At 36.7% G+C, this 26489-nt stretch overlaps 1 protein-coding gene across 1 annotated transcript in view; it reads right to left on the reverse strand.

The window, feature by feature from the left end:
* ROBO1 (roundabout guidance receptor 1) overlaps positions 1-26489 on the reverse strand; it is a 744575-nt gene that overhangs the window by 3830 nt on the left and 714256 nt on the right. The window contains exons 23-30 of the mRNA XM_013948595.2: positions 24516-24670; positions 20901-21236; positions 18358-18465; positions 15527-15671; positions 14968-15219; positions 10749-11158; positions 8250-8402; positions 4-312 (exon numbers count right to left, since the gene is read on the reverse strand). Coding sequence (XP_013804049.2) covers positions 4-312; positions 8250-8402; positions 10749-11158; positions 14968-15219; positions 15527-15671; positions 18358-18465; positions 20901-21236; positions 24516-24670 — 1868 coding nt within the window. The remainder of the gene's footprint in view (positions 1-3; positions 313-8249; positions 8403-10748; positions 11159-14967; positions 15220-15526; positions 15672-18357; positions 18466-20900; positions 21237-24515; positions 24671-26489) is intronic.

Genomic DNA, 26489 nt, shown 5'->3' on the forward strand with positions numbered 1-26489 from the left:
AACCTTGAAGAAGATGAGTTTTTGCTGGTGTGCCTTCTCGTTTTGGTGCTTTATTTCCTCGCAGTTTCCCGTCATTTTGCTGTTCCTGTGATTCTCTCCGCTCTCCTGAATTTGTCCGCACATCCGAATGCTGTCTCCCATCCACCCCTTCCCTCCCCTTGTAGCTTGCTCCTTTTCTTTCTGCCGATCTGTCTGTCCTCGGTTCTATAGAAGCAAGTTTTGGCAACATGACAGGCCGCACCTCCAGCTGCGATTTGGACTGGGCGGTTGGTGATTTTATAGCTGGAGGTGGCACAGGAGGAGGTGGCAAGTCTAAAAAAGTTAGAAAAAGAATAATAATTAAAATGACATCATACACTAATAACATCATGAAATAATATTTGACTGCCATTGAGGAAACAGGTGCCCTATTTAATTTCAGCCTGCCCCCTGCCTGTCTCTCCCCACCTTAAAAAGTATCCTGTTACTGTTACAGCTGCTGATGGGTGTTTTCCCGAACCTCAAGCTTTAAAAATGCAAGCTAAAGACCAATCACTGCCTTTTCAAATCACAATATTTTCTTAAAAATCATTATAAAAAATCTGTAATAATCTTTAGGCACTTAGATATTAATATTTCAGTTATTGTCTTTGCTGATATTTATCATTGTTGTTAAGCCCATCCAACAGCACAGCAGCTTTTGCTACAGATGTTCAAGGTCTTCAGCATACTGAGTTCTAAAGCAAATTGGCTGGGGTGTAAGAATGTACATCAGCCACACTGCTGATATACCCAAGGCCGAACTGTATTAATTACTGGATTCTTCTTTCAAACTAATAAGGAACCATTTAATCTAACACACTCATGCAGACATTCAGAATTAGCGGGCATGTTTTAAAATATCAGCACCATCCTTTAAATCCATCCGTGAGTACGTCATGAGTTATTAAAAACATATTCAATCAAAGAAGTAACATGCTCATGGGAGGAACAAAGAAAGAAAAAAAGACACAAAAAATTTTAGACTTTTGCCTCCCTAATGTAGCTTTTGCTGCCATATTGCAACACAGTTCAAGGGTTCTAAAATTGTCTGTATTTTAAACCAGTATTTTAAACATGTTCTTTACTTAGTTACATTCTTCTATTCCTGTATTAAGACTTTTAAAACTAGAATATGTAAACCATTCATCAGGGTCCAATAGTGCTCTGTGGAATATAAAATGTGAAGAAAAAAACTGAAAAGTCCAAACGAGGAAACTGCAATGCAAAATTGGTTCACAACAAAGCTATAGGAACAAATCACTTGCATATAAGAGAAAAACAAGTGAAAAAATGTGAGATGTGAAAGACATTTATGAGGCTATACTCTCAAGTGAGATTGCTCAAAAAAAAAGAAGGAACAGCACTGTTAATTGAAAAATGTAACTTCAGCATTTTGTAATAGTGTGAATTCATTCTTACTACTTCCCCCCAAAATCTTGGAGCAGCTGTGTTTTTTAAACAACTGTACTCTATGCTCAGCTAATTCACAGTCTATTCAAGAGGAGAACATTTGAACTGAAAACCAACTAAACTGGCCCAGGAATAAAGGTAGTATTCCTACATAAGGAAAAACCAGGAACTAACATGTACATAAATAGTGGGATATGGCAGGTGTCAGAAATTTTTGAGAGGTTTTCCTGTGACACAAAGCACAAATGAGATGATCTAGCCATGCTGAAAAGTGTAGCCATGCAGAACTCAGTGCTCTGTGCAAGCTCACTCGGCACCATGCTCCATGTTAAACTGGTGACATAACTTGGAATTGGCCTTGGCCTGTTTTAAATTAGTCTAGAAACTGTATCAGTTGTCAATTGGCCTGGGATGATGAGACAGAAAGATGAATCAGGGCTCATTTCCTAAGTTTGGACATATTTCAGGTAAATGAGACAGGAAACATCGTTCTTGCTGCATCAGCTCCACCATGTCTTGGTAAAAAAACCCTACTATTGTTTTAATGAAGAGTCCCTTGCCTTGAAGGAGAGACCAAGCCCATTTTACAAGAAATACAGAAACTTCTTTCCTTCCATCCCTCTTGGCTAACTACAAATTGGGGATCCATTGTAAGTTCCATGGGTTTTTTTTGTTTTTCAAACTCTGGCAGTTTGCAGAACAAGAGTTTCAGAAAGTAGCTAGAAGTAAACAAGGGAATACCAACACATAATTCTAGGTATGTACTTAACCCTCACCGTTTTCAGATGTCTTTTAAGAAAAAGCATCGTCATTTCCAAAACTTGAAAAAGCACACTGTAAATTAGCTGAAATGATTAAATGAACTAGACGCCTAGATATACTAAGTGGCTGAGAATTATTAGACTGGAAAGTAAGAACAAAGGTAGATCTGTGGGCAGTGGATCAGACTTGTTTGCCTGAGGGAACAATAAATGTAAAATAAAGTCTTCTTTATAGGGTGGAGAGGCAACTTCTTATTCAATAAGGTGAGAATTACAATAGATTTTGGTAAAAAAGCACAGAATCCATCATGAAGCATTGATTCACTATCTTTATCTCTTTAAAGGAAGTTTACTGAGGTACCCTCAGTCATATCCTCAAGAGACACATACAACCTTAACAATGAAAATCTGTAATTCCAAAATCAGAGCAGCATTCAGATCCCTCTTCTGTGCATCTAAAAAAGGCCCTATGTGGGCTCTAGTCACCTAAGAGAAAACCAAAACACCTCACCTGTGCTGCCCAGCCCAGGAGATGCTTAAATTCAGTATGTGCCTACCAGTTTGGACATTTGGATCACAAGGCCCTCTAGCTGTGTAAGCTTAAGTGTCAATATCTGCTCCAAAACATGTTGGTCTGAAGAAGTAACACTTTTTACATATATCCGGTTACAATTCAACAGTTAGCTAAGAAATCATGTGAACTCTGCCTAAGACCCCAGCATAGCCTTTGATATGTTCCAAGAAGCCCCAGCACATCAGGCAGTACTAGGTCCAGCTCAAAGCATATCAAACACAATCATTTTTCTTCAAAAACATATCTGGAGTTGGTGATGGTTCCCACCTTTTGCAGAATGCTTTCAGTGATTATAGAAACTGCTCAAGATTTAGAAAGCCCTGACTGGATTCTTTGACCTAGCCTAAGGAGATTCAAAAGATATTTTCCTTCACCAGGAAAACATCTTCCTCACAAAATGTCTGTTCTTAGAAAAGGACACATTGAATCAGAAGTGGATAGAGATACTCAAACTCAGAATATCTAACTCAAGAAGTTTGGGCTTCTGGAACCACAGTTGTTCAGGCAATATCTTGTGTCTGTCGTTCCCTGGTGACTATTTCTATTAAGTTATCAGAGCACTGATTTGCCCTTCTGTGGAGCCCACTGGTGTAAAGGGAGTCTAGGCACTTAACACCAGCATTTTTGGTCACCCTGGGAGCCAGTCTCCAACAGTTTTGGTACGGCAATGACTGGTTGGGTACTTAAGGCAAGGGACAAGAATCTTTCCGGTAGCCTACAAAATATAGCTTGGAATCAGCTATTCTATAGAAGAATCTTATCCAGCCACAGAGGACAAGGAACAAAGTGGTATTAAGTCTTGACTATGTAAAGGAAAATGCATTGATATAAAAAGTTTCATAAAATGGCAATAGCTCTATGGTACACTAATAACTAAAGAAAAGTGATATTCTTTTTCGAGAGCTTTGGCACAACCTGCAGGGAAACTATAAAAATCTTCATTATAACACAGTACTCCTTGCTGAGAAGAATCCTTTACAGAGAAAAAAAGAAACTTTCAGAGGTCAACACTATTACACCCCTGTGGTATTTATTTTAACAGCTCAGATCACAGAGAAAATCCAGATTCAATCTGTCTGCTCTCGTACAAACTGGCACACTTGTTATTAAAAGGAAAATGGAAGCTTCCACTGCAAGAAATAAAAAATAATTCACAGAGCAACATCAAACCAATATAAAGAACTCAGAAGTATTTGGTAAAGGTCAGCTGTGCTCACGTTTCATTTATGTCTCTGTATTGCTGTTGTACTGCTTCCCATTTAACTAAAACAATTAATGCATGCCATTTTATAACATGGTCTACAAGGGAAACCTTCCATACATGTCTTTTGAAAGGAGGGATCATAATTGTCAATAAGATTCTGAATGAGAACATATAAAGGAATCACGAGATAAACAAAACATCAGTGGGGAAAATAATCTACTAAGCTAGTTTTACACTGCTGTGGAGAAACCACAAATTGGTACAAAAAAGATGAATCATAAGTAGTGACAAATGAAGTAAGTGGGCCTTATTAGATATCTCTCTTTTTTAAGCTCTATCATGCTGAAGATTTCTACAGTCATATCCTGAAGAAAACAGTAGACAGTTATAGATTTGATACAATATTTGTGAAGATAGAGAGTCAAATTTTCTCTACTGCATATTTATGCATGCATGCAAAACTCAGGATTGTTGCCAACTCAGTAAAACTATAACATCATTTAAGACTTCTAGATGTGTAATAAACTTATCTGATATTACTCATGTACTAAAGTTATTTTTATGCTTTATCTTTCAAGAAACATGGCTCAAACTGTACACAAGAATTAGGTGAATAGATACAGAGAAACCCAATATGATGCGTAAAGGCAGGGGCTCTTTTTTTTTTTTCTTTTTGCCCACATGCACATTTACACAACATTTTTATCAAAACAATTTTCACTCTACAAAACTCCCTCAGTAACAAAATGAACATCTGCAGATATTTCACAACAGAATCAGAAGTAAAGACTGCAAAGAGATCAGATATCCAAATATTCTTATCATTCAATAATAAGCTTATTTTTGGTAGAGGTAGCAAATGTATTCCTACAGATTTTTTTTTACCTTATTGAAATACGTGCAGAGTAGATTTTTTTTGTACTACGCAGGAAGAGGGAGACAAGAGTACAAATGATGTTGGTATCCATACTGGCTTAAATTTCAGAATGGAAATTTGTGTAAATATTTGGCAAATGTTCATTAACATTTGCCTCCTATGAGAAATGCAGCTGCCCTAACATCCTATAGAAGTCAGTGATAACATAGCCAAATAATTGTTGCAGGCTCAACCAGATAGTTGTCAAAATATTATTATTTTTTCCTATTGTCACTCAGAGAGCTAAAAAAGAATCAGGATTTAGTCTCCTGCAAATTGGCATCATTGGTATAGTATCTATTGAAAGACCTACAGAATACAAGCAACTATAAAGGACTTTTATCCTGTTTACTTAAATGCTTACAATTCTGAGGGCTTGTAATTACTTATAAATAAATTCAAGACAACAAATTCAGAAGAGGTTTTCAAATACATAATTTTACAAAAGACAGAAAAATATTCTTTTAAAATTTGATTTCTTAAATCAAGTATGTAAGTAGGTCAGGCAAGGTTGAGAAGGAGCATACATCTGTTAGTAGGTTCTTATAATGCACCCTTAGTATTTAACTCTCTAAAAGGCTAGATGAAGAGCAATTAAAAATTCATACATTTTAATCCTTACCACCTACTAGGCAAAGATTTTTAGCAACAAATATGGAGAACATTTCACTGCCTGGATGACTGTCAAGGAACAAAACACTGGAGCTGAAATTCTGTTTCACATAGAGTAGAAACTGATTTCAACCAAGGTTAGTGAAGAATACAGAATTTCTACCACGTGTACAGTGCAGAATAAACCAGAGAGCACCTTTCTTTATTTAAAAAGGGATAGTGGCAGGCCTTTTACTGCTACATTAGAAACAAACACACTTTTAGAAATACCAGTCCCTTTTAACAAACCTTCCTGTATAAAGTAAACAAAGACAGAATTTTATAGGACATACATACAAGGCTAACAATGCTCTTGGCATTCGCAGCCATTCATGCAATGACTGAATTTATTCATATATCTTTTCTGTCAGCCAATTCTGTAAATTCTTCATGACACAGGTATTTCATAAAATTGCTGGCAAATATTTACTCAAGTAATTTGGGAAAACATTTATTCCAGTAATTTCCTTTATTTGTGAAAGCAAATTCCCTTAAAAGGCTGAGAAGGTAATGAAGTAATGTACTTTTATCTTTGTAATATTTATTTAATGGTTCTATTCATCAATAAATGCTTAAATTCAGAATATCTGCTTTCCTCCTCTACAAAATGTGCATGTTCACTCACTACAGAGAAAAAAAGAGTTTTCTTCGTATTAGGCGTGCCTTTATAAAAGAAATAAATTACCGTGTGACATCAAGACAATAGAAAAACCCAAGAGGTACCTGGGAAAAGTCAATTGTACTCAAATGTTTCATTCATGTCTTCATATCACTTTTTTCCACTTAAGGAAAACAATTAGTAGACACTATTTCATAGCTAATTCTAAAGGGACAGTCTTTAGTTGTACCTATTAAAGTGAATGGTTATAATTTTCAGTAAGGTTCCAAATAAGGTTATGTAAATAGACCAGGGTAAAAAAAACAAAAAACAAAAAAACCCCAAGGCCACCCCCCCCCACCCTACAACCTTTGAACTGGGTTTTATTAGTTCTGCACAAATTAAAGCCATAATTTGCTGTTCTGTGAATGACCACACTGTATTGCACATTAATTATAACACACGGGTTAGCAGAAATTCATATCTAATTAAAAATATGCTGAAGTAAGCAGGTGCTATACAACACAAAACAAATATTGATCATGATTGTCAAATCTGTTGCAATATCTAACCACAGTGCTCTATGATTTAACTTGATATAATTATTTTCACAAAAACCTGTCATCAACTGTAGGTCCACCTCTTATTTATTCCTGTGTTAGAGGGAAGAAAATGGCCACATAAAACTCCTGTCCAGATTTTTATTTCTGATGTCCTAGCTCCTGTGTTCATACCAGGCTTTGATGCTCAGCCAATTATTCAGTTAAGACCATTTTCTTCAAGATTAAAAAAAGCTGATAAAATGTCCATAAAGTCTTGCAAAATGCCATTACAAGGGTCTCATAAATGTAACATTTCTGGTACAGTTTTGGGATTTACACCTTGTGTTGTCCTTTCACAGAAGCAAATATGCACAAAACCACTTTAATAACCTCTCATAATCAGATAATATTCCGACAGCTCAGTTTCACTGACAGAAGGGGCCTGAGCATAAGCCAAGAGGCCCAGGTGCACTGTGTCATGCCAGTATTTAATGCAGTCTAATATCAGATAGATGCTAGTGAGAGAAAATACTCAGAATAAAGTACAGATAATAGCACGGACAACCACTCATTGCTAAATTACTTCTGCTCATCACGCTGTGAGCTTTGTATTAAATTTTTTTCGTCAAGTGGCAGGAATCACAGGGAAAAGTGGCTCAGAACTCCCTTCTTGTAACCCCGGATAAGGATCTATAATATTAGGCTTTCATATGATAATGGCAAATGATGCCCCTCTTTGAAAAATTTCTGACTGGTAATGAAAGTCCTAATCAGATTGTTGTTGCTGAGAACCAGGAGGTGGGGAATGATGCCTTTTTCTCCCTTCCCCCTGTCAGCAAATTTAGCAAACTTGACAAGATGGGTTAAGTCTTCGAGAATTTAACTTACATGAATTTCCAACAAAGCCCTTGGGTTGTTTTATAAAACTGGAAGGTAGTGGTTTAATAAAAGCTGCGCCACCTGAGGCATTTTCATTAAAGGCTCTCTCTAGACAACATCACAATGTTTGCATTATCCTTCTATACTCCCAAGAGAATACAAGCACTAGCTTTTCAGCAAGAGTTGATATTATGTGTGAAGGCACGAGAGAAGATGATTAGATTTTGCTTTTTGGTTCACAAAGTAACTGTTTGCAACAATACTCTGGTTAGGATTAAAATTCATTGATTTATGTTGCCCCCCATTTGAAAGGTACATTGTTTCAGTAAGAAAAAAAACACATTCTGAAGGATTTAATATTTAGTCATTTCAGTGATTTTTAATCCTAACCACACATTATTCTCAACGACTGTACTATTTATGCTATCTGGGTGTTTAAATAATGACAGTAATTAGCCGATTAGGACACTACAGAAAACAGGTGCAGAGCTGTGGAGTGGAAGCATCAATGTACAGCATTAAGGAACTACGGCATTTAAAATGATTAATCTGTTCAGTGTGTTTAGCAACAGGAAACACAAATCACCGAATTTTGAAACATAATGTTATCTTTGTGGAAAAATTTCACACACACACACTGAATGCATATTTAGAAAGGTTCACTGATGTTTTCACCCATTTCAGTGGACTCACCATCTGTGTAGACTTCTCTGCGCAGATGTCCTGGCTGGTGTTTTTGCTTTTTGGCAGGTCGGACCTTCTGTATTACAACAGCACTCATGTTGCTGTCAGTAGACACAGGGCTGGTGGGTCTAGGACAGTGTGATGCATGAAAATGTCTTCGGCCTGAAAATTGTTGCAGAATAATTGTTATTATTTTTTTCATCCAAAATCAGACATTTTATTCTTTCTCTTCTTTTACGTCAGAACTATCTAGCTTTCTGGAACTTAAAATTATACTGTTAAAACACTAATACAATTCACATTCTTACTGTGATCAGTTTTAGAGCAAGACATAACTAAAGTGAAACATTTGCTATCCTATTAATAGGCAGGCTGGCTTAGTTTCACAGAAATTATCCAGCTGGTTTGTAGCTCCTAGCTCTTGCTCCAGGAACCCAAACTCTGTCACCAGTCAAGCACAGATAGGCTTCCAGCCCAGCAGACTTCCATAAGCAACAAAATGTTTCACTTTCAAAATGGGTTTCATCTCCCCTAGCTTGGACGGTACGCAGGCTGACCCACACAAAGAGCAGAGTGGGTCATGAGCAGGCCTTAGTCACAGAGGCCCCCAGCCCTGCTTTGAGTCAATTACTAAGAATGCATCTGGGATATATGACTGGCATTTTAGCACATCTTATTTGCAGACAAAAAGTGCTGCATTTGTAGGATGTGTAGTCAGGTACAAGCAAGATCAATACACAGAAATCACTCCACAGCATGAACTAGACTATTGTAAAATTATTTACCTGCAATAGCAACAAGATGTAAAAAGAAACCTTTTCTAAATATATAAATTTATATATATATACACACATGCATATTTATGTGTATGTGTGTGTGTGCATATATGCACACGCGTGCTCACACACACACACACACATATATATATATATAAAAATGGGTAAAATCCTGGCCCCATGGGTATGAATGGGAGTTTTGCCACTTCTTACTTCAATGGGCCAGGATTTCATCCAAAATTACTAAATTACCTCCCCTCTCATTCTTCATGATGAACAGCTGTGCTGAAATGAAACAAAGGGCTGTTAACTCAGAGAGGATATCAAAAATGAGAGAGGAATTCTGCAAATCTGTAGAGTCAGTGTGGACACAGTTATAACTGAGTTCCTCTTCTCTAGGTTTGGCAGTTTTACAGGATTGACAAAATATTCATGGATCTGCTTGAAGCTAGCCTTCCATACAGTGGTATTCCTATTTATTAGCTGAAATATAACAATATCCACCTGGTAATTATCAGGCCTACTCAGGTTACTGGCTACCTGTATACATTCAGGATTACTAATAACCAATATGTTGTAAAACATTAAATATTTCAAATATAGTATTTCATATCTCCAGTGGTGATTTAGGAGAAAAAAGAAGTCAGAAATATACACATATTTTTTTGCTGCATATTCATAATCTATAATCTAACCCATCTCTAATGGCAGGTGTTAAATTAGGAAGCCAGCACAAACCCAGTTCATCTCAATAATAAAGCAGTAAGAGCTTGAACAGCATTCTCCAAAAGATAATAATGAAATATATAACGGAAAACAACTGCATTAACATTTTTCCTCCAAATTCTGGGGAAATAAATGTCTGAAGGTTTAATATTTCCTTGCACATTTCAATACAGAGGGATTAAATCCCTCAAGAAGAGTGACTGAAAATACTGGGAGCCTTATATTGGGAAAGGGATAGAATTCTCTAATGCCCTTTTTAACAACAAAAAAAATTCCCTATTAGAAGAAATCTGAACAGAAATTTGTTCATCTTTCTAAAAGAATATGGGAATATTTAGTTAAAATGAAGATGGCAAATTTTCTAAACTATGTGTAAGTTCATTTTACCACAATTCATTGCCACAAGAAGCAACTGAGGCTAAATCATAGCAGGATTTTTTTAAAAAGGTCATCAAAGCAATGAGTTTGTGGAAAAAAGGATATTTAAATCACTTGCAAGAAATATTTATCAGAACAAACTGTCCCATATTTAGCAACACCACTATCTCTGATTAAGCAGTTTTCTATGAAATACTGGTTTCCAAACTTTGCTCCGCTGATTTGCAAGCAATGCACAGCTAGGCAAGACTGTGCTAGACTCATTCAGTGGAAATCCACCAGGAGGGCTGAGGTTTGGCAATAATCAATAAGAGCAAATAATTAGGAACTACTTATGTCAAACAAGGTAGTGCAGCAATTTATTTGAACTGTTCTACCAAAACTCCTTTTCTGACTGTTCTCCTAGCATAAACTGACCCCTTTGCTGTACGATTTATTGCAAGAATGCTAATCTATGATATGCTAATCTACGATATTTTTTGCATGTGCTAAATTTCTAAATGTTGTAAGAACATCATTGTGTGATTTATTATTAAATTACTAAAGGAATTCAGGAAGAAGTTGTGGATAAATACATGTCATAATGGCGATATTTTTTCCTCTCCTCTCAAACATAGGATGAACTCACCTCCTGCAGCATCCTGCATTTGACGTCTGGCTACTTTAAGGCCAGCGTATTCTGCGGCTGCTGCAACAGCCTGTGCAAAATCTGCATCAGTAAAAAATGATCCATCTGAAGAGCTAACACTGGACCGTCCACTTGAGATGTTGTCTTCTTCAGAGGCTGAACCCCAGCCATTGATCATGGACCCTGTTACAGAGCTCTCCAAATCCCCAACACTTGAGGCAGGTGTCTGCTCAAGGCCACGCAAAAGGAGTCTTCTGTTCTGCATCTTGGCAACCTCTATATCTGCTTCATCTTCTTCCTCCTCTGGTGCATCGGTATCCATATCAGAGACCAACGGGCCAGAGATATATCCGTAGGTATGTGGCGGAGAGATAGGCCTTGGAGGGGGTGGAGGACTCACAGGTTGACGTCTGCATAAACATACAAGGGTAAGAAGAATAGAAGTCACATAATGTAATGAGACAAAAAAGTAAATTGTTGAAAATATTTTTTTACTTTGAAACCAGCTTGACTTGCCACTTTTAATCACCAGAATTTATAACTGAAAGGTTCAGAGGGTTTTTCAGTTTTTATTTTTGCTTTAAATCCAACTGATCAACGATGTAGCTTGAAATCTACCAAAGGAAATCTGACTTTCCATACAGTTCCTTCAGCTCTGATTTTAATGAAAAAGGGCTGGTTTTGCATAAATCTCTTTATGTTTCTTCATACAGCTCTTGTACAGCTAGGAAAGAGATGGTTACAGTTCTTTCAACGATTTAAAAAAATCATTTGCACACCCCTGAGAGTATGTGCAAAAAAAAGTGTCTATATATTGCTTTAGAAGCTTGAAACTACCAACAGATACCTGTATCCAAATACATTGCTCCATCAACATTATCCCCCCATCATTGATTCAAAAAGATAGGAATGGAGATATTGCTGTTTAATGATTTTTGAAATTGGTCTAGGAGATAATATAAAGAAAAATTATCTACTATCATGTTAGTTCTAGGTTTTAAGTATTCTAAAATGCAAATAATCACTAATGATGTCTCCAGCTTAAGGAGGCAAAGTATTAGATGTCATTAGATCAATGTTCATTTACGTAATATTTCACTCAGAAGTCCGTGTTATTAACATTGTCAACAGTTTTTCTTCATAAGGCCATGCACACGCTCTTTAATTGCCATTTGTCTGAAAGGAAGAAATATTTGGTGTAGCAATGGCTGGACTGTTGACTTCCCTTACCAGGAAATTCCAGTGCAGTCTGGTTTGCAAAAATTTCCAAAGCAACTTTCCTCTCTCAGATTTTTCCCTTATTATCTCATTGACAAGATGGCAATTCTTATAAACTTGAAATCTTTGTTTTTTGGGGGTGATTTCTCTTTTAAAAAATGGAAACACTTACTATTTTGAAAGGAAAATGAGCAAAGAAAAATCTAGTATTTTGTAGCCTGAGAAAACTGGAGCCTCCCTGGACTGCATCATCTAACCAGTGCTTTTCACTCACTATGTTAACTACTAAATGGCAATGAAGACAAGGTCAGTTAGAGATATATACTCAATAATCACTTAATAAAAAAAAAAAAAAAGCCATTGCTATCTGGGAAGTTCTACCTGCCTTTGACTGGAGTCCTTGCCCAATAAAGTTTTACTGCCTTAGTTTAAAGCCCTTGTGACATCTGTCCTTGTAATATATTTGCCAGCCTTCCTGTTCTCTAGGTTTTGGTATTAGGAGACAGGCAACTGGTTACAAAACATGTTAGGGTTCTTGAAATTATAGCTTGCCTGCCAACCCTTAAGGATAGGCTAATTGAGAGCAGCTGTTCATGGGCAGATAGATTTAACAATACTTCTTTCACTTTATCTGATGCAGTGGCTCTTGCTTTAACAGTGAAATCATCTCCTATCTCAGCTCTCGCTTTACATCTCGCATTGACATCATCTGCTATCTCACTAAATCTTTAGTTTCTCCTATGCCTGCCCAGTCTTCCAGAGCACAGATTTCTACTTCAGTTTACTATAATTTCAGCAAGCTGACTGGACAGAGAAATGTTACCCCACAGACAATCATCATCACAAGAATCATATTCTAGATGCTGGCTTCTGGGGGGGAATGGAGATAATATTCAGCAAGACTACAAAGGTCAAACAGAGTTAATAAAAAGTATGGTAGGCTAATAAAACCCGGCATAGTGTGATTTTAATATAGCAATATTTTAGGCACTATTTTCACTCTACAACCACGACCAAGAAAATTGACCAAGAATTTGACCAAGAAAATGAAAATAATACAGAGAGATGCATCACTCAGAGCATATTCTTAACTGGAAAGTATTGTCACACAGTATTCGAAACAGAAACCGTCTCCCAGGATGGGCTACAGCTGTTGAGCACACTACATCCAACTCCTAAATAGCAATGCCATGGGTCATATCAACACCATTAAATGGAAAAGGTAGTCAGTCAAGCCTTGCTAATCAGGTAGATAGAACCGTGTGAATCTTTTTTAACTGAAGAGATAGATGTAGCATAGAGACAAGAAACAATGTTAGAAAAAGTAAATAAGAAAGACGAATTTAGTCACTAACAATTCTAAGACTTTCAAAAAAGCTAGACTTAACCATCACAGGAATAACAAAATAATAAATACATGTTTTATTTTTTTTCCATCTACTCAGTGATTAAGCTGTGTGGCCTAGGAGTATAAATCACAACATCTTTCCAGATAAAACTCAGTCTTCTTCCACTATTTTTGATGATATTTATGGTGCCCAGCCATGACTCTTTGTATTGAGAGAACTTTCTACTTTCCAAGCAGTTGCTGGCTTGTTTGCACATTTTCATACATCTGCACCAATGCCTACTCCATCCTGCATATCAGTATGAATCTCACGCTTTCCAGAACATGGTATCTGAAGTCACTCAAAATAGGTTGTTCACTTAGCATTTCCTTTTTCCATTAGTGTCCAGCAAGTCTGACCTCTATATAACCCTTGAAAACTGGAAGTGCTTAAAATGAGAACTTCTGTGCCCTGATACATTAGAGCCAATAGAAATTACAGAAAATATTATTAGCCACCCACTAAGAAAAAGAGTGATTATAAAGAATCAGGAAGAGAAAGGAAGAGAAAAAGATACACAGTACAAGAAATGTTACCATAAAGAAATACAAAACAAAACAGACAAAGGAGAAGCAGGGAATAAAAGTAAATGCAGATATAGGCCCTTTTAAAACAATGAGATTAGATAACTACTTCATACTTTAAAAAGGAAAATTCAAAAATGAACTAACTTTTCAAAAAAAGTTCTGGAAAATAAATCCATAAATGTCCAGTGAACTATATTAGTAAACTCAAAATTATCTAATCTATACAGCAAAAACTAAATTCATTAAATCACCTTCAGCCTGCCCTTTTCTAAAAATAGAAAGTATGGCTGGAATATTACAGGTAAGTTGGTAATAAAAATATGTAAAAACCACCGGAGGAAAAAAATTGAAAGGAATACATTTCTGGATGCAAAAGCTGTATTATCTTAACAAAAAGGCAAGACAAATAAGGATCATACATAAAAAGCCTCATTCAGAATTCACTGTTTTATGGAACAGAAGCTGTGAGAGAGCATATGCAAAATAGTTTGCGCTAAAAGCAACTCAGGGAAGAAACAAAATTTCCCTGTAACAAATATCTGTCTTTATTAATGTTGGTCATTTCTTTAAATTAGGGTAGGTGGAAATGTTAAGAAAATTTGCAAGTAATAATTTACTGTATTAGGATTTATGAGAGGAGAAAAATCTATAGGTTATATAAATTATATATTTATATATATTCATACATATTGGTGACAAGTTAATTGCACAGTTACTGTGAAATAATGCATGCTATTTTATGGTAATAATGCAGTAAATCTATTGGAAACAATGGAACTGTAATTATATGGTAAGCTGTGTTAACGATACCACTTTAATATCCTGATGACTGTGAATTTAACTTGTGTCAGCATTGTATGTAGCATAAAGTGATATACTGCATTTCTTTCCATGGTATCATAATAAAGCAACTTAATTATGTATTTCTAAGGTTCCAAATAGTTCTAGCGTCCCAGATTGTAAGTTAAATATTAACAGAATACATATAATGGGGAAAATCTTGGCCTCACTGAATTCAGCAGGAATTCGCAGTGGGGCCAGGATGACCTTTGCCACATCTCGCTCTCTACATTTGCATTGACACACCTCCGGTCGGGTTGGTGTTGTATGTGTCCCAGATCCTCCTGACAGTCCTGTAACATGGGCTGGAGTTCTTCCTGGGGAGAGGGGGTGAGGGTGGCAGTTGACTGGTGGCTATAGGAGACAGCGGCTGGAGAGGAAGCTGCTCCTCGAACAGGTGGAGTAGGACCTCGCTCATCTTCTTCCTCTTCCTCTAGCTCATCTTGCTGCAGATACATCCTTGCAGGTGGGACTGGACAAGGAATTTCTTGGTCATAGCTACAATTAATTTTTAAGAAAATAAGGACTTAAATTTTTACTGTGTTATTAGCATAGCTGATATATGTATAAATAGCCCAGAAAAAATCACCTTTGTTATTTGTGCTCTTGAAAGCAGCTTAGTAAGGATGCACTGACTGCCACACCACTGTCACTCAGAAATCTCTCTAATGAGCAACAATGCAGCTAGTTGAGGAGCACCAGAAAAGCACTGACGGAAGGTCTCACTGCCAGCTTGTAGGGCAAATTACAGTTCAATTAGCTAGCCATTAAAATAAGACATGGATGATGTATTCATGTTTCTTACCTTTCATCCACTGAAAGACTGTAATCTTCACTATTGCTATGGGGAGGGGGATGTGCTGGAGGGGGTGGAAGAAGATCTGCCCAGTTCATGCCAGCTTGCTTGGGAGCCTTTGGAGTACGAGCACCCTTCTTGTGCCCTTGACTCCCTATGAATAAAAAGCAGTACATATTTTTAATTTTTTAAGTATCTTCTCACTGTTTACCCTTTGGAAAACAAAATAACCATAGCCCCTTCCAGATCCTCCTGAATTCTCTGGAAATTAACTATTGTCTTGAGCGGGAATAAACTGGCATCCCTCCTTGTTACATCAATTTATAGCTTCTTCACAGAATTATTCCACATTTTGAAGCTGTTGATTTTAACCAGAAACTTTACTATAGCAAGGAAAAAAATGTACAGGATACATAACTTGAAATGTTAATAAATAGCCAAAATGCAATAAAACCATAAATGAATTTTACAAGCAATGTCATTAAGAGTGAGCTTCCTACTTCTATTAATTACATTATAGATTATCATCTAAAACAAATGAGCTGTAGACATATTTTCCAAAGTGCCTTTCTATTATTCAATTGCTGGAACCTAAAATACAATATGATACAGATATGATCTATTAAAGTTCCACTGTTGCATTAAGTTACTGAATATATGTAATTTGTACTTGTCCACTGAAACGTTTTAGGCACAATGAAATTACTAGTTTTAGTCTAAATGGCAGGTGTAGCTGAAAATAATTGCTGGAAGAACTAAAATAACAAAAAAAAAGAGACAGAAAATCAATGAAGTATGGCACAAATGTTTTCAACTACTATTACTGGGAAATTATAGCTCATAATAGAACAATGCAGCTTTAACAATTCCAATAACTTTGAATCAGGCCAGTTATTCAGTTGCTCTTTAATTTTAACTTTGGACATGACTATGATCAGAACTGACTCTACCATTGTTCATTTGTATACCTGTTACTCTTTCTTTGTTATTGCTAATTCTTTAAATGTAGGTAAAGCCATTGTATTTTTGAACATGTTTTAAAGTTCTTCATATTTATCTCTTCAACTGAGATATAGTTTTATATTAGCATAGTTAAGCCTATTCACATAACTAAAGATGTTGCAGTGAGACTTAAGAAGCTTGTTTTTCTCATTCCTGCTGTCTCAGATTTTCCATTCTCATGGACAATAGCGCTGCTTCTTATTGTCCCACATTAACTGCTAGATATCAGTACGTTTTAGCTATGTACAATTATTTTTCTGGTATCTTGGTATGTCAAGCAAGACCTTAACTATCCCAAGGAGACCATCATCTGCATTCTGTTCCCTAAGCACCATGATATCTACTAGGTTCAGCACAATTAATTTATTACTCTGGTCACTGTGCTTCATTCCTGCTGGAGTCCTTGGTATAGGACTATAAATTGTTAGCATTATGAATAACCATAATGGGTGTCAGCAGGGAGAATACCTTCTCATTTTTAATTTGCATGGGTTCATACCCCTGAGACGTTCCATGCTGAATTTCAGATCTGAATGCCATTGAGCACAGGCTCAGCACCATATCCTGATGCTGTAGACCTGGGAATGGGAAAAAGGCTGGCTCCCAGAAGAACACATCTAAGCAGCTGAGAGAATCAGGTGCCTTACTTATCTCACCCCAATAACTGAGAATTCAGGTCACCCAAAGGTGCAGCAGACTCATTTACATGCTTAAACCTCTTCCATGCCTTAGTTATAATAGGTTAAGATGGAGGCAGGTTAGGATTAAGGCAAGTAGGCTATCAAAGGAGACAGCAGAACAAAAGGTGAAAAGAAAAGCCCTGGTCTTGGTTAGTAGAAGTAAAGTCCATGGAGATTGTGACTGGGATCCATAAATCACCTCATAATCAGCTTCATGTAGGTAAACATGGGCTAAGTATCAGGCTTATGGTAAAGCCCCAGACCAAGTCTGTGTGTAGCTTCTGATTTAGCTCTGAACATTTCACACGCCTCTGTCAAAATTCAAAGCTGAAAGCTATTAACAGGTTATGCCAATATGAGAAGCAATAACTTTTGAGTTAAACCCCACTCTGTGGTTCAAAAGCACAAAGTGCAATTTCAGTGCCTTGGTCAGATTCTCAGGCATAAAAAGATAAGGAGATGCCTATAGGAAACAAAATTTGACTAATTATCTATTGTCTACATTTGAATGATGTACAAGAGTAGTTTTGACATACAGCCACTGAATCTGTAAAAATAAAGGGAGATTTATATACGCCTATATGTTTGCAAGCCTGCTCTTTTACCAAATAAAATGTAAGGGATTACATTAAAAAATGAAAAAATTCTTAAAGTAGTTCTGTTAGATATCACACAAGTGTTCTGGTATCTTCAGCCCCTTCCATGAATAAGATTTGCTTAGGTGAGTAGAGCCAACAGATGGAAAAGAATAAAGTACCAGGAAGGTAATATGTAAATTAAAATCCTATTTTTGTGACAGCTGAAAAGGAATTCCTATGATTTGTCTATTTGGAGGTCATACTATTAAACAGTAGGGCATTAACATTTGGAAATCCAACTTACTATTTGATTTCATGGCTTTCACAATCTTGGTCAACCAATTAATTAAATAATTTACATGCAGATGATACTAAGCAATCATGGTGATGTAAAAGAAATACAGACATCTATTTGGCCAGTTTTTATGCTGTTTAACAACCCTGTGCTATACTATTTTCAGTGCCCCCCACCCGTCCCCATCCCTTCTGGAAGTCCCAGTAACTAGCGCTATGGCTATAAATAAAGTCTGCGTCCAAACGAAAAGAAAACTACAGTTTGGAAAATGTAGTATGTACTCACCAGATGTACTACTGCCTCGATCCGAGCTGTTGTAGGATCCACCTGTATTCTGGTCATATGACTGGTTGTATGGAATAGTTGGAGCAATGTTGTCGTTTACCCGGTAATCTGCAAGTTTAATAGTATAGTTAATACTGTCCTTCAGAAAAAGATACACTTTGATATACCTGCTTTATAACACAAAGTAAGACCTCCTGAAAATAGTAAGGAAGAAATAAACCGGCTTTCTGAAAGGAAAACCCTTACGTTTTACTTTTATCTTGCCTCTAAGCACAACTTCAGGGAGAATCATGGGAACTTAGTAGCTCCACAGCAAAAATAATCCTACGCAGAGGGTTGTTACAAAGCCTCTGCAATGATTTAGTCTCAAAGGATGTATATGACCTGTGTGAACATTTTGCATGTGAATAGTACTGTCACCTTCATTGATTTTCCATGGATTCTGCTTAATTTACATATGCAGGGCAGCCAACTGGCTGTGGTAGCTACTTTTTGAATTTCAGAGGTGACAGCCCTACATGGGAGTCAGCCTACAAGGGCTGAGTGATCTGCTGGAGCAAGAGTGCTGCTCCCCTAAATTCAGTTTTCAACAGCAGAGGACTTGGTTCAGTGTCTACTGTCTCCAGAAAGATTTCTATTTATATTGGGTCACACAGGTTCTAGTTACACAGGGCCTTTTTTTTTTTTGCTAATGGCTATTACAGTAACTTCCCTCTCCAACTCCAAAGCACTTGATACACATTACTTTTAAATCTAGATTTGGCAACCAGATCTGCAAAACTTTAGCAGGAGTAAAATATTCATCTGACAATACAGTACTTTCATGCCAAAAAGTATTTATAATTTACAGAGAACAGAAAGGAACTGAGTTGCTCTTCATATAGCAAATAAAATTGAGTCATAAACAGAACCGTGGACATAAAGTAGTGACATTGAAGCACAGCATGTAACGCATCAAATGGTTTTTTCTCATTACAAAAGCTATAGGTATAATTTTCAGCAAGATGGTTTTGACTTAGGAGATGAGAAAACCAAGATCAGAATATTGACTCATAAAATAGCAAAGCAAAATAAAAATAAACAAAACTAAGAATCCAGTCCCCATCTGCTGCAGCAATGTTTGTGATAATGTAAGCATGGGAAAAAAGAGCAAAATGATAAATTCCACACCAGAGCATATTCTGTAAGAGTTTCTCAGCCTAGTTGCATTCCACAGACCATGGTGAAGCCCTACATACCGCATATGTTTACACAGAGGATAAACAATAAATCAACACTCTGAAATATGTATATATGACTGTCAGCAGACAATGCTTTAAGGGGGCCTCTCCACACCACAATATGCTAGAGAATATGCAGCTGTAATATAGGCAGTTTGAAAGATGCAGTGTCTTCCAGGGCATAAAAACCAACCATGTTTTAATTCTGAAACAGATATGTAATACACAGTTCATGAAAGAAAACATAATTACAAGAAAAATAAAGCTTTCACCCTCCAGTAAGGAGCCACAAAAATTGAATTTTCTCTTGACATGTTTATGTCAAAGGCAAGTGTCACATTTTATATTGCCCTTTGAACTCCTCTGTGGGTAGACAGGTCCGGTAAAGAAGTCAACATTCTTGTAATGAAATGTGTCTTTTTACTGGATAACTTATCACTATATGATCATCTGAGTTACAACAATCCATTCAAAAAGTTCAAAGTTAGAATGGGTCCAGTTCCTAGGGATACTGTTTTGCAAATCAGGTTATTAAAAGAGGTTGCATGGTAGCCTGGAGGACTAGCAAGAAATCACATACCTATTTCTTCCAACTCCCACACATTATATTAAAGAAACATGCCCCCAAGGCCACAAAAGTACATTCTGATATTTCACGTTAACACTGAAATCAATTTATTTTTAGCTTCTGGATCCACAGACTTCAGTCAGGGTAACAAAGGAATTTAGTTTCCAAAATTGTGTGCTGTAGAATTGCCTCTGAATATGTGAATCGGAGGCTTGCTAGGAACATGTCTAAAATGAATTGGATGGCTCCATTTCTGTCCCCAGTGTATGACACAATACAATTTTACAGAGTTTGATATGCAAAGTTTCATTCGTTTACATGAACATGTAGATTTAATTAGTCTCCATCCACGACTGGGAAGAGTGGGTTGACCTATTTAAAATTTAAGGTAGAATATAATGTGACTACCATGCATCTGGCTTATGAATAAAATATCTGGTCTCTGTCCTAACCAATCCCTCAACCACTATTAAATTTAAATTAACCTCAAATCCATAGGAAATATATTTTATTTAATTCTTTTTTAAAGATACAGCTTGCTATTTGTTATAATAAATTCAATCTCTGAAGGTTACTGTGGTGCTAATTAACTCTCTGACACTGCTGACTGTGAATTTCTAAATCTAAAGAGGAAGAAGTCTAAAAGCACCACAGAGGTCTGTACTTGCTAACCCTGAAAGCTTTGGACTCCCAGCACCAGAAGGTCACAACTCTTCTGCTGCCTAAAGAGGAGAAACAAGCTAAAAGCTCTTCACCTTTGTTTAATTTGTTTTGCTCCATAATGTTGTACTGTATGGGTGCAACCTCTTGCTTTTGCTGAACAGAGGGTTTCCAGTGTTTCTCATTCGTATCCCCGCTGCCATTGTTAACATTATTGCTGATATTTGACTGGATGAGTTGAGTGGTGGCATAAGGAGTGGGCTGCCCAGGTTGGCTGACAAATCTTCCATCCTTTAGATTTGGGCTATTGAAGGTTTTCATCTCATTGATTTTGTTGCTTAGGTCCACGTCACCATATACAGTTGACTCAGGCAACATCAGGTTTGTTTGCTTGTTGTCCAGCTGATTGTTGTAATTTGCTATACAATCGGCTAACCACAGAGGAAAGAAAAAAGAAAAGGTCATTCTGTTCGCTTACACTATACTTTCAATGAAATACCCTTTAAAATTTTTCTAGTGCATAACCATATGGCTCGCTTCCATGAAACACAGATAATATAATTAACTAAGTTATGGAGCATAATTTACCTTTTAAGTCACTGCTCATACTGCTCAAGCGGCCAGATCAAAAGTAGTGTTCAATGTTTTGGTCCACTGTAAATTCAGATCTACTGAACTGTATCTATTATGACTTACCTTTTTTTGCTTTTTCTACATTGGCCATATAAATATTTACATTTAGACACTACTCTCAAAGCAGTATATGTATCTAATGAACAACTGTGGTTAAAATAATTTGCATTTAAAGGAAAAATCAACCAAAACCTAACAGTGGGAATAACTAAACATGACAGTCATTTCATGTCGATATAGAATGAAGAGCACTTAGACTTTTTTGTAATTGTGTAGGAAAGGGAGAATACAGCAGATTTTTATAAAACAGATTAGAAAATAATCACACATTTACAGAATTAATTAAAGAGAAACAGTACAGTGTGAAAAGTAACTCAGTACCCTGTAGCAAGACTTTATTTGACCATTGTTTCCTTGTACAATTTTATATTTTGGGTTGAAACAAAAAGACAGGAAAGCACTTTGGAATTTTTGCAAATTATTAGTTGCTTTCGCTACTGCAGAGTAAGTAATACCATTGTAATACCATTGTTCTGTATGCTAAATATAGACTGTGTGAATTCATTCTTCGAATAGTTATTGTACCATGAGATCAGCACTCATTATAGTCATACATTAATTAGGCATGTACTGATGCTCTGGCCGCTGCTGTGTGAACCAATGTGCCTGCCTTTCAGGATTTTCTTATCTTCTGTGTGACAGGAATTCTACATATTTTTTTTTTTCCTCTCCATATCCAGTCCACTGGAAGGATGCTGAACGTAGTAACACAGTCCATGGGTAGGCATTTAGAAAGTTTAGTGAAACCAGAGTTCAATGATCATTAAACAAGAACGACCATTCACCAGCTGATTAATGCAACGGTAAATACATAACAATCACCAGGTATATAGTCTCTCTCTTTAAAAATACGTAGTATTTATGTTAATGAGTTTGATTCAAACCTGAAGTCCATTACCTGTGGAGGCCAGAATTAATTTACTAAGGAGAGTGCCAAGCAAAACTAAGTACACAATTCAGGATTTGACCATTATACTATATGAAATAACAACTAAATATAGAGGACATTCCATTTCAAGTCCCTAATACAGCCATCTTTCCTAAAAAGTAACTCCTGAAAAAAGGACAATAAAATAACACTTGAGAAAGAAAACCATTCATCCACATTTTCAATGATTAAGGAGCAATATCAGAACATGCCATATACAACTTATTCATTGCACATTTTATGCCTCCAGCTTCTGTTTTTTGAAGGTTTTACCATTTGACATATTTTTCTTTCTTTTGTGAGCTATTATTTATTTATTGCTTCACAGTCTTCAACTTCTTGACTTCTACTTCTTATATGTTCTAATTTCTGCTTTTTCTCTCACCTGTTGAAGCCATCCTTGTCCTTCCCTCTTTTCATGCCTGTTCTGTTAAATTGGGTATATATCCAGCATTCCCATTCTTTCTTGATACCTCTTGCTTTGCTGTAATATCCTTGCAGAGCCACTTACAGCATATATTTTACCATTTTCAACTAGATACAATTTTTGCAGAGGGCAATATAATTGATACAATATATGCAGTAGATACACTTTTTCCATAGACATATTAGAATTCTTCATACACAGTACCTAAAACTTGTTTACCTATATAACAGAAGATTTATTCTATCTGTCAGATTTTTTTATAGTGTCTACTACTAGAACAATCTGTTCCCATTTTGTAGAGGTTGAAGACAGTACTATATTTAAAAGAGATTAAAAATGTGCACTGTTACTTAGGATATTCATAAATCTCAAAAATTTCCAGGACAGAGGAGACCATTATAAGCATTGTCTGACCCCAAGCCTATAAGCTCTATTTGAAAGGAAAGGATGTCTTAGCAAGACAACCAAGCTTAATAAAAAAGCTAAACTGAGAAAGAATCCACTGCACCTCATGACAAGATGTTATAATAGTTTACAATCCTCAGAAATGTGCATTCTCTTCCTTTTCTGAATTTCTTTTCATTTACTAGAACTTGGCATGTTTTTGCTTGCCACTATAAAGTATCTCTATACCAGAAATCTTTTTACATAGGTATTTGTGGACATGTTATCCTTAAGCAGGGTAAGACACTAGTCTCTTATGTTAAAATCTCTCACCTTTCTCTGAAGCACCTGGCACTGGTCACCGTCAGACAGGATACTGCAGGAGATCAATTACCACCTTCACATTATGTCTGGCTTCACATTAATTACACTAGAGGTAATGCTGTTTTGCACTTACACAACTTCACTATGGATAATCATAATCTCTCTGCAAAATGCTGGGAAATGCTACCAGCAAAAAGCAGCCAGAGTTGCTGGTAGTGTACAAGGGATGGAGAAAAAAAACTCATTCTCATTCTTCACCAGCAACACTAGCTGGGTTAAACCAAAAGGAATGTCAGGTCTGTTTAAAACAAAACGAGTAACAAATAGCACTTGCAGATATGTTTCCCCTGTTGTATTCCTGGGGAACTCCCGAGGTTGTCTTCAAGAGCACACTGAATACTGCCCAAGCTCCTGGGAACTAACGCTTAACCTGACATTTCACAATTGCTTTTAGGTCATGAAGTTAACTTTCCTACCCACACACTCTAAGCTATCTGGTTTTGTACAGAATGGAGCCCCACAGAAGATTTTAAATGTGCCCAAGTAGACTAAATATCTTGCAACTATCTGTAGCAATGAGTTATTTCTTCCTTCTCATCACCCCCAGGGCAGAATGAAAATCTCACTAGTATCATTTTGGAACTTCTGTTTCTCAATCCAAGCAACACGAAGATGTACAGAACAACGTAAAAATGAAAAGTTATCTGCACTTTTTCAAATGTTGGAATATATCATTCAGTGTGACTTCTGGTAACACATAACATTGCAGGGGCTCATTCAGCTTTTAACAAAGCTTGCTACAACTGGCCATAAAAGGAAACAAAAGCACAACCACAGCAAAGAGGTATGTCTATACATATCGAAAAAAAAAAAAAGAAAGAAACCTATTCTCAGGTATTGTAAGTATATATTGTGCAAAGAAGATTCCTTAGCAAGGTAGAAACATTATCTAACCTGGTCGACTGTATGTTGTGAGGTTGCTATCGCTGTTCCCATTGCCAGAGGTGCAGCAGTTGATGGAGCAGTCATTGTGATTGTTCCCTGTGTTAGGCCAAGTATCTGCTAGCCATGGCTGAGTGGCTGGTTCACTGATGTTTAGGAGTCCTGGCCTTTAAAAACAAAGTTTGGTCATTTCAAAAAATAAGCCAAAGCATTTTCAGCTTGCAATTATATTCTTCTCAAAAGGTTAGATACTACGAAATAATATTACATATTTAGAGGCTTGGGCTCTAGGCAAATATAGCTTGATTCAACTATTTAATGGTTTCTGGTTGCTTACATAACTTATTTCTGAAATACGCATATTTGTGTGCAACCTTTATCTATTTGGGGCACTTTTTGTTTTTTGGGTTTTTTTGAGGGGGGAGAAGGAAGGTTGTGTTTTTACTGTGCTGTCCCTTCTCCCTCCTTCTTAAAGAAAGGATGGTAAAAAAGGGGAAACTGGCAAGTCCAACAAAAGCAAAAAATTCAAACATGGAAGTGAGATGGTGATGCAGAAATGAACAGAAAGCAGGCAAACACTGTGGTTGAATTAAAACCTAAGTTTGGATCTGAACAGTCCCAAATTCTTGGTGATTTATGAAGCCAGGTTCTAATCACCATCAGATACTACTACTGTAATGGATCAAGGGGGAACAGCAGATTACAAAAACCACTATCGCTTGGGAGTATTTGGATCCCACTAAACACACAGAGTGTGTGACACATCTGTGTTAATGAGTAAGCCACTTGCTTAATCTTTAAGTGGTGGAACAGCAGCAGCTCCTAAGCAAGTTTAAAGTAACTGGGAATACTCAACACCTTTAAAAATATCCAGATATCTCTGCTGTGCATTGGCTGCATTTGGGATAAAGTGTGTTTCTGCCATCAGCAGAAAAAATAGTATTCCTTGGTTTCCAAGCTACTGAATTTTTCTAGTCAGTATGCAAGACACTGAGGAACATTTTGTAGAATCTCTGGTGCCTGTTCAGCTTGAACACTGACAATGCAACACCACGTTACAAAGTCCCACATACGTGGCATCCTCTAGGAACTTGACAATTGCTTTTGATAACTAAGATACTTTTAAAGAAAGGTAAGTTAAGCCACAGTCCTATCAAAACAATGGAGTGTGGTCTCTTTCATCACAGGTTTTAACTGGCAAGTTTCCATTGTAAACAGTAAAGAAACTAGCCTCCATACTATTAGATATGATGCTCTTAAAAAATAAAATATGCTAATCCTCTTAAACTGCAAATCGAGAATACAAACTGCACCAGCAGCTAGTTGTGGGGGATACAATCTGCCCATGCCACAGGCTTAAGTCATAGTCTTAGGATAGCATTAAAAAAAAATATATATATATATATATACATACATAAATATATACACACACACACACACACACATATATATATTCCTGCACTGCATGTGTCACCTGACAATTTAACATTGGAGCTGATGAGGCATAACTTACTGTCAGGCTAACAAACCAGCCAATACACATGCATTAGTCAAGCGTTCTTTGTAAATCTGAAATAAACGTACAGCTACATAGTCCTGTGAGCGGTCCAGCTGATCGGAAATTTCCTGCATGTTTTTCCTACCACTCCGCTCATAAAATTAAAACACACCTCAAGGCATTTACAGGAGACAAAGCCTTCCAGAATATTTCAGCACTTTCAAGGCCTGCGTACTGGACTTTTGGATAGAGAGCTAAAGGCATCTCTCTTTGTTTCTCAAATTTACTTTGCATTCGAACAGGCTGTCATGTCAGAAATGTGTCGTATTATAAGTATATATTAATGTATATGTAAGTAAAAAAAAAATCTACTGGAGGTATTTAGGTGGAAATGTGCAGAATTGGGGATTATTCTGAAATATCTCACTATTGTATTTTTTGTTCTGAATGGCGCTTTAACATGCTCACGTATCTGTACCCGGCAAAAA

This window comes from Apteryx mantelli, chromosome 1, assembly GCF_036417845.1.
Source record: "Apteryx mantelli isolate bAptMan1 chromosome 1, bAptMan1.hap1, whole genome shotgun sequence".
NCBI lineage: Eukaryota > Metazoa > Chordata > Aves > Apterygiformes > Apterygidae > Apteryx > Apteryx mantelli.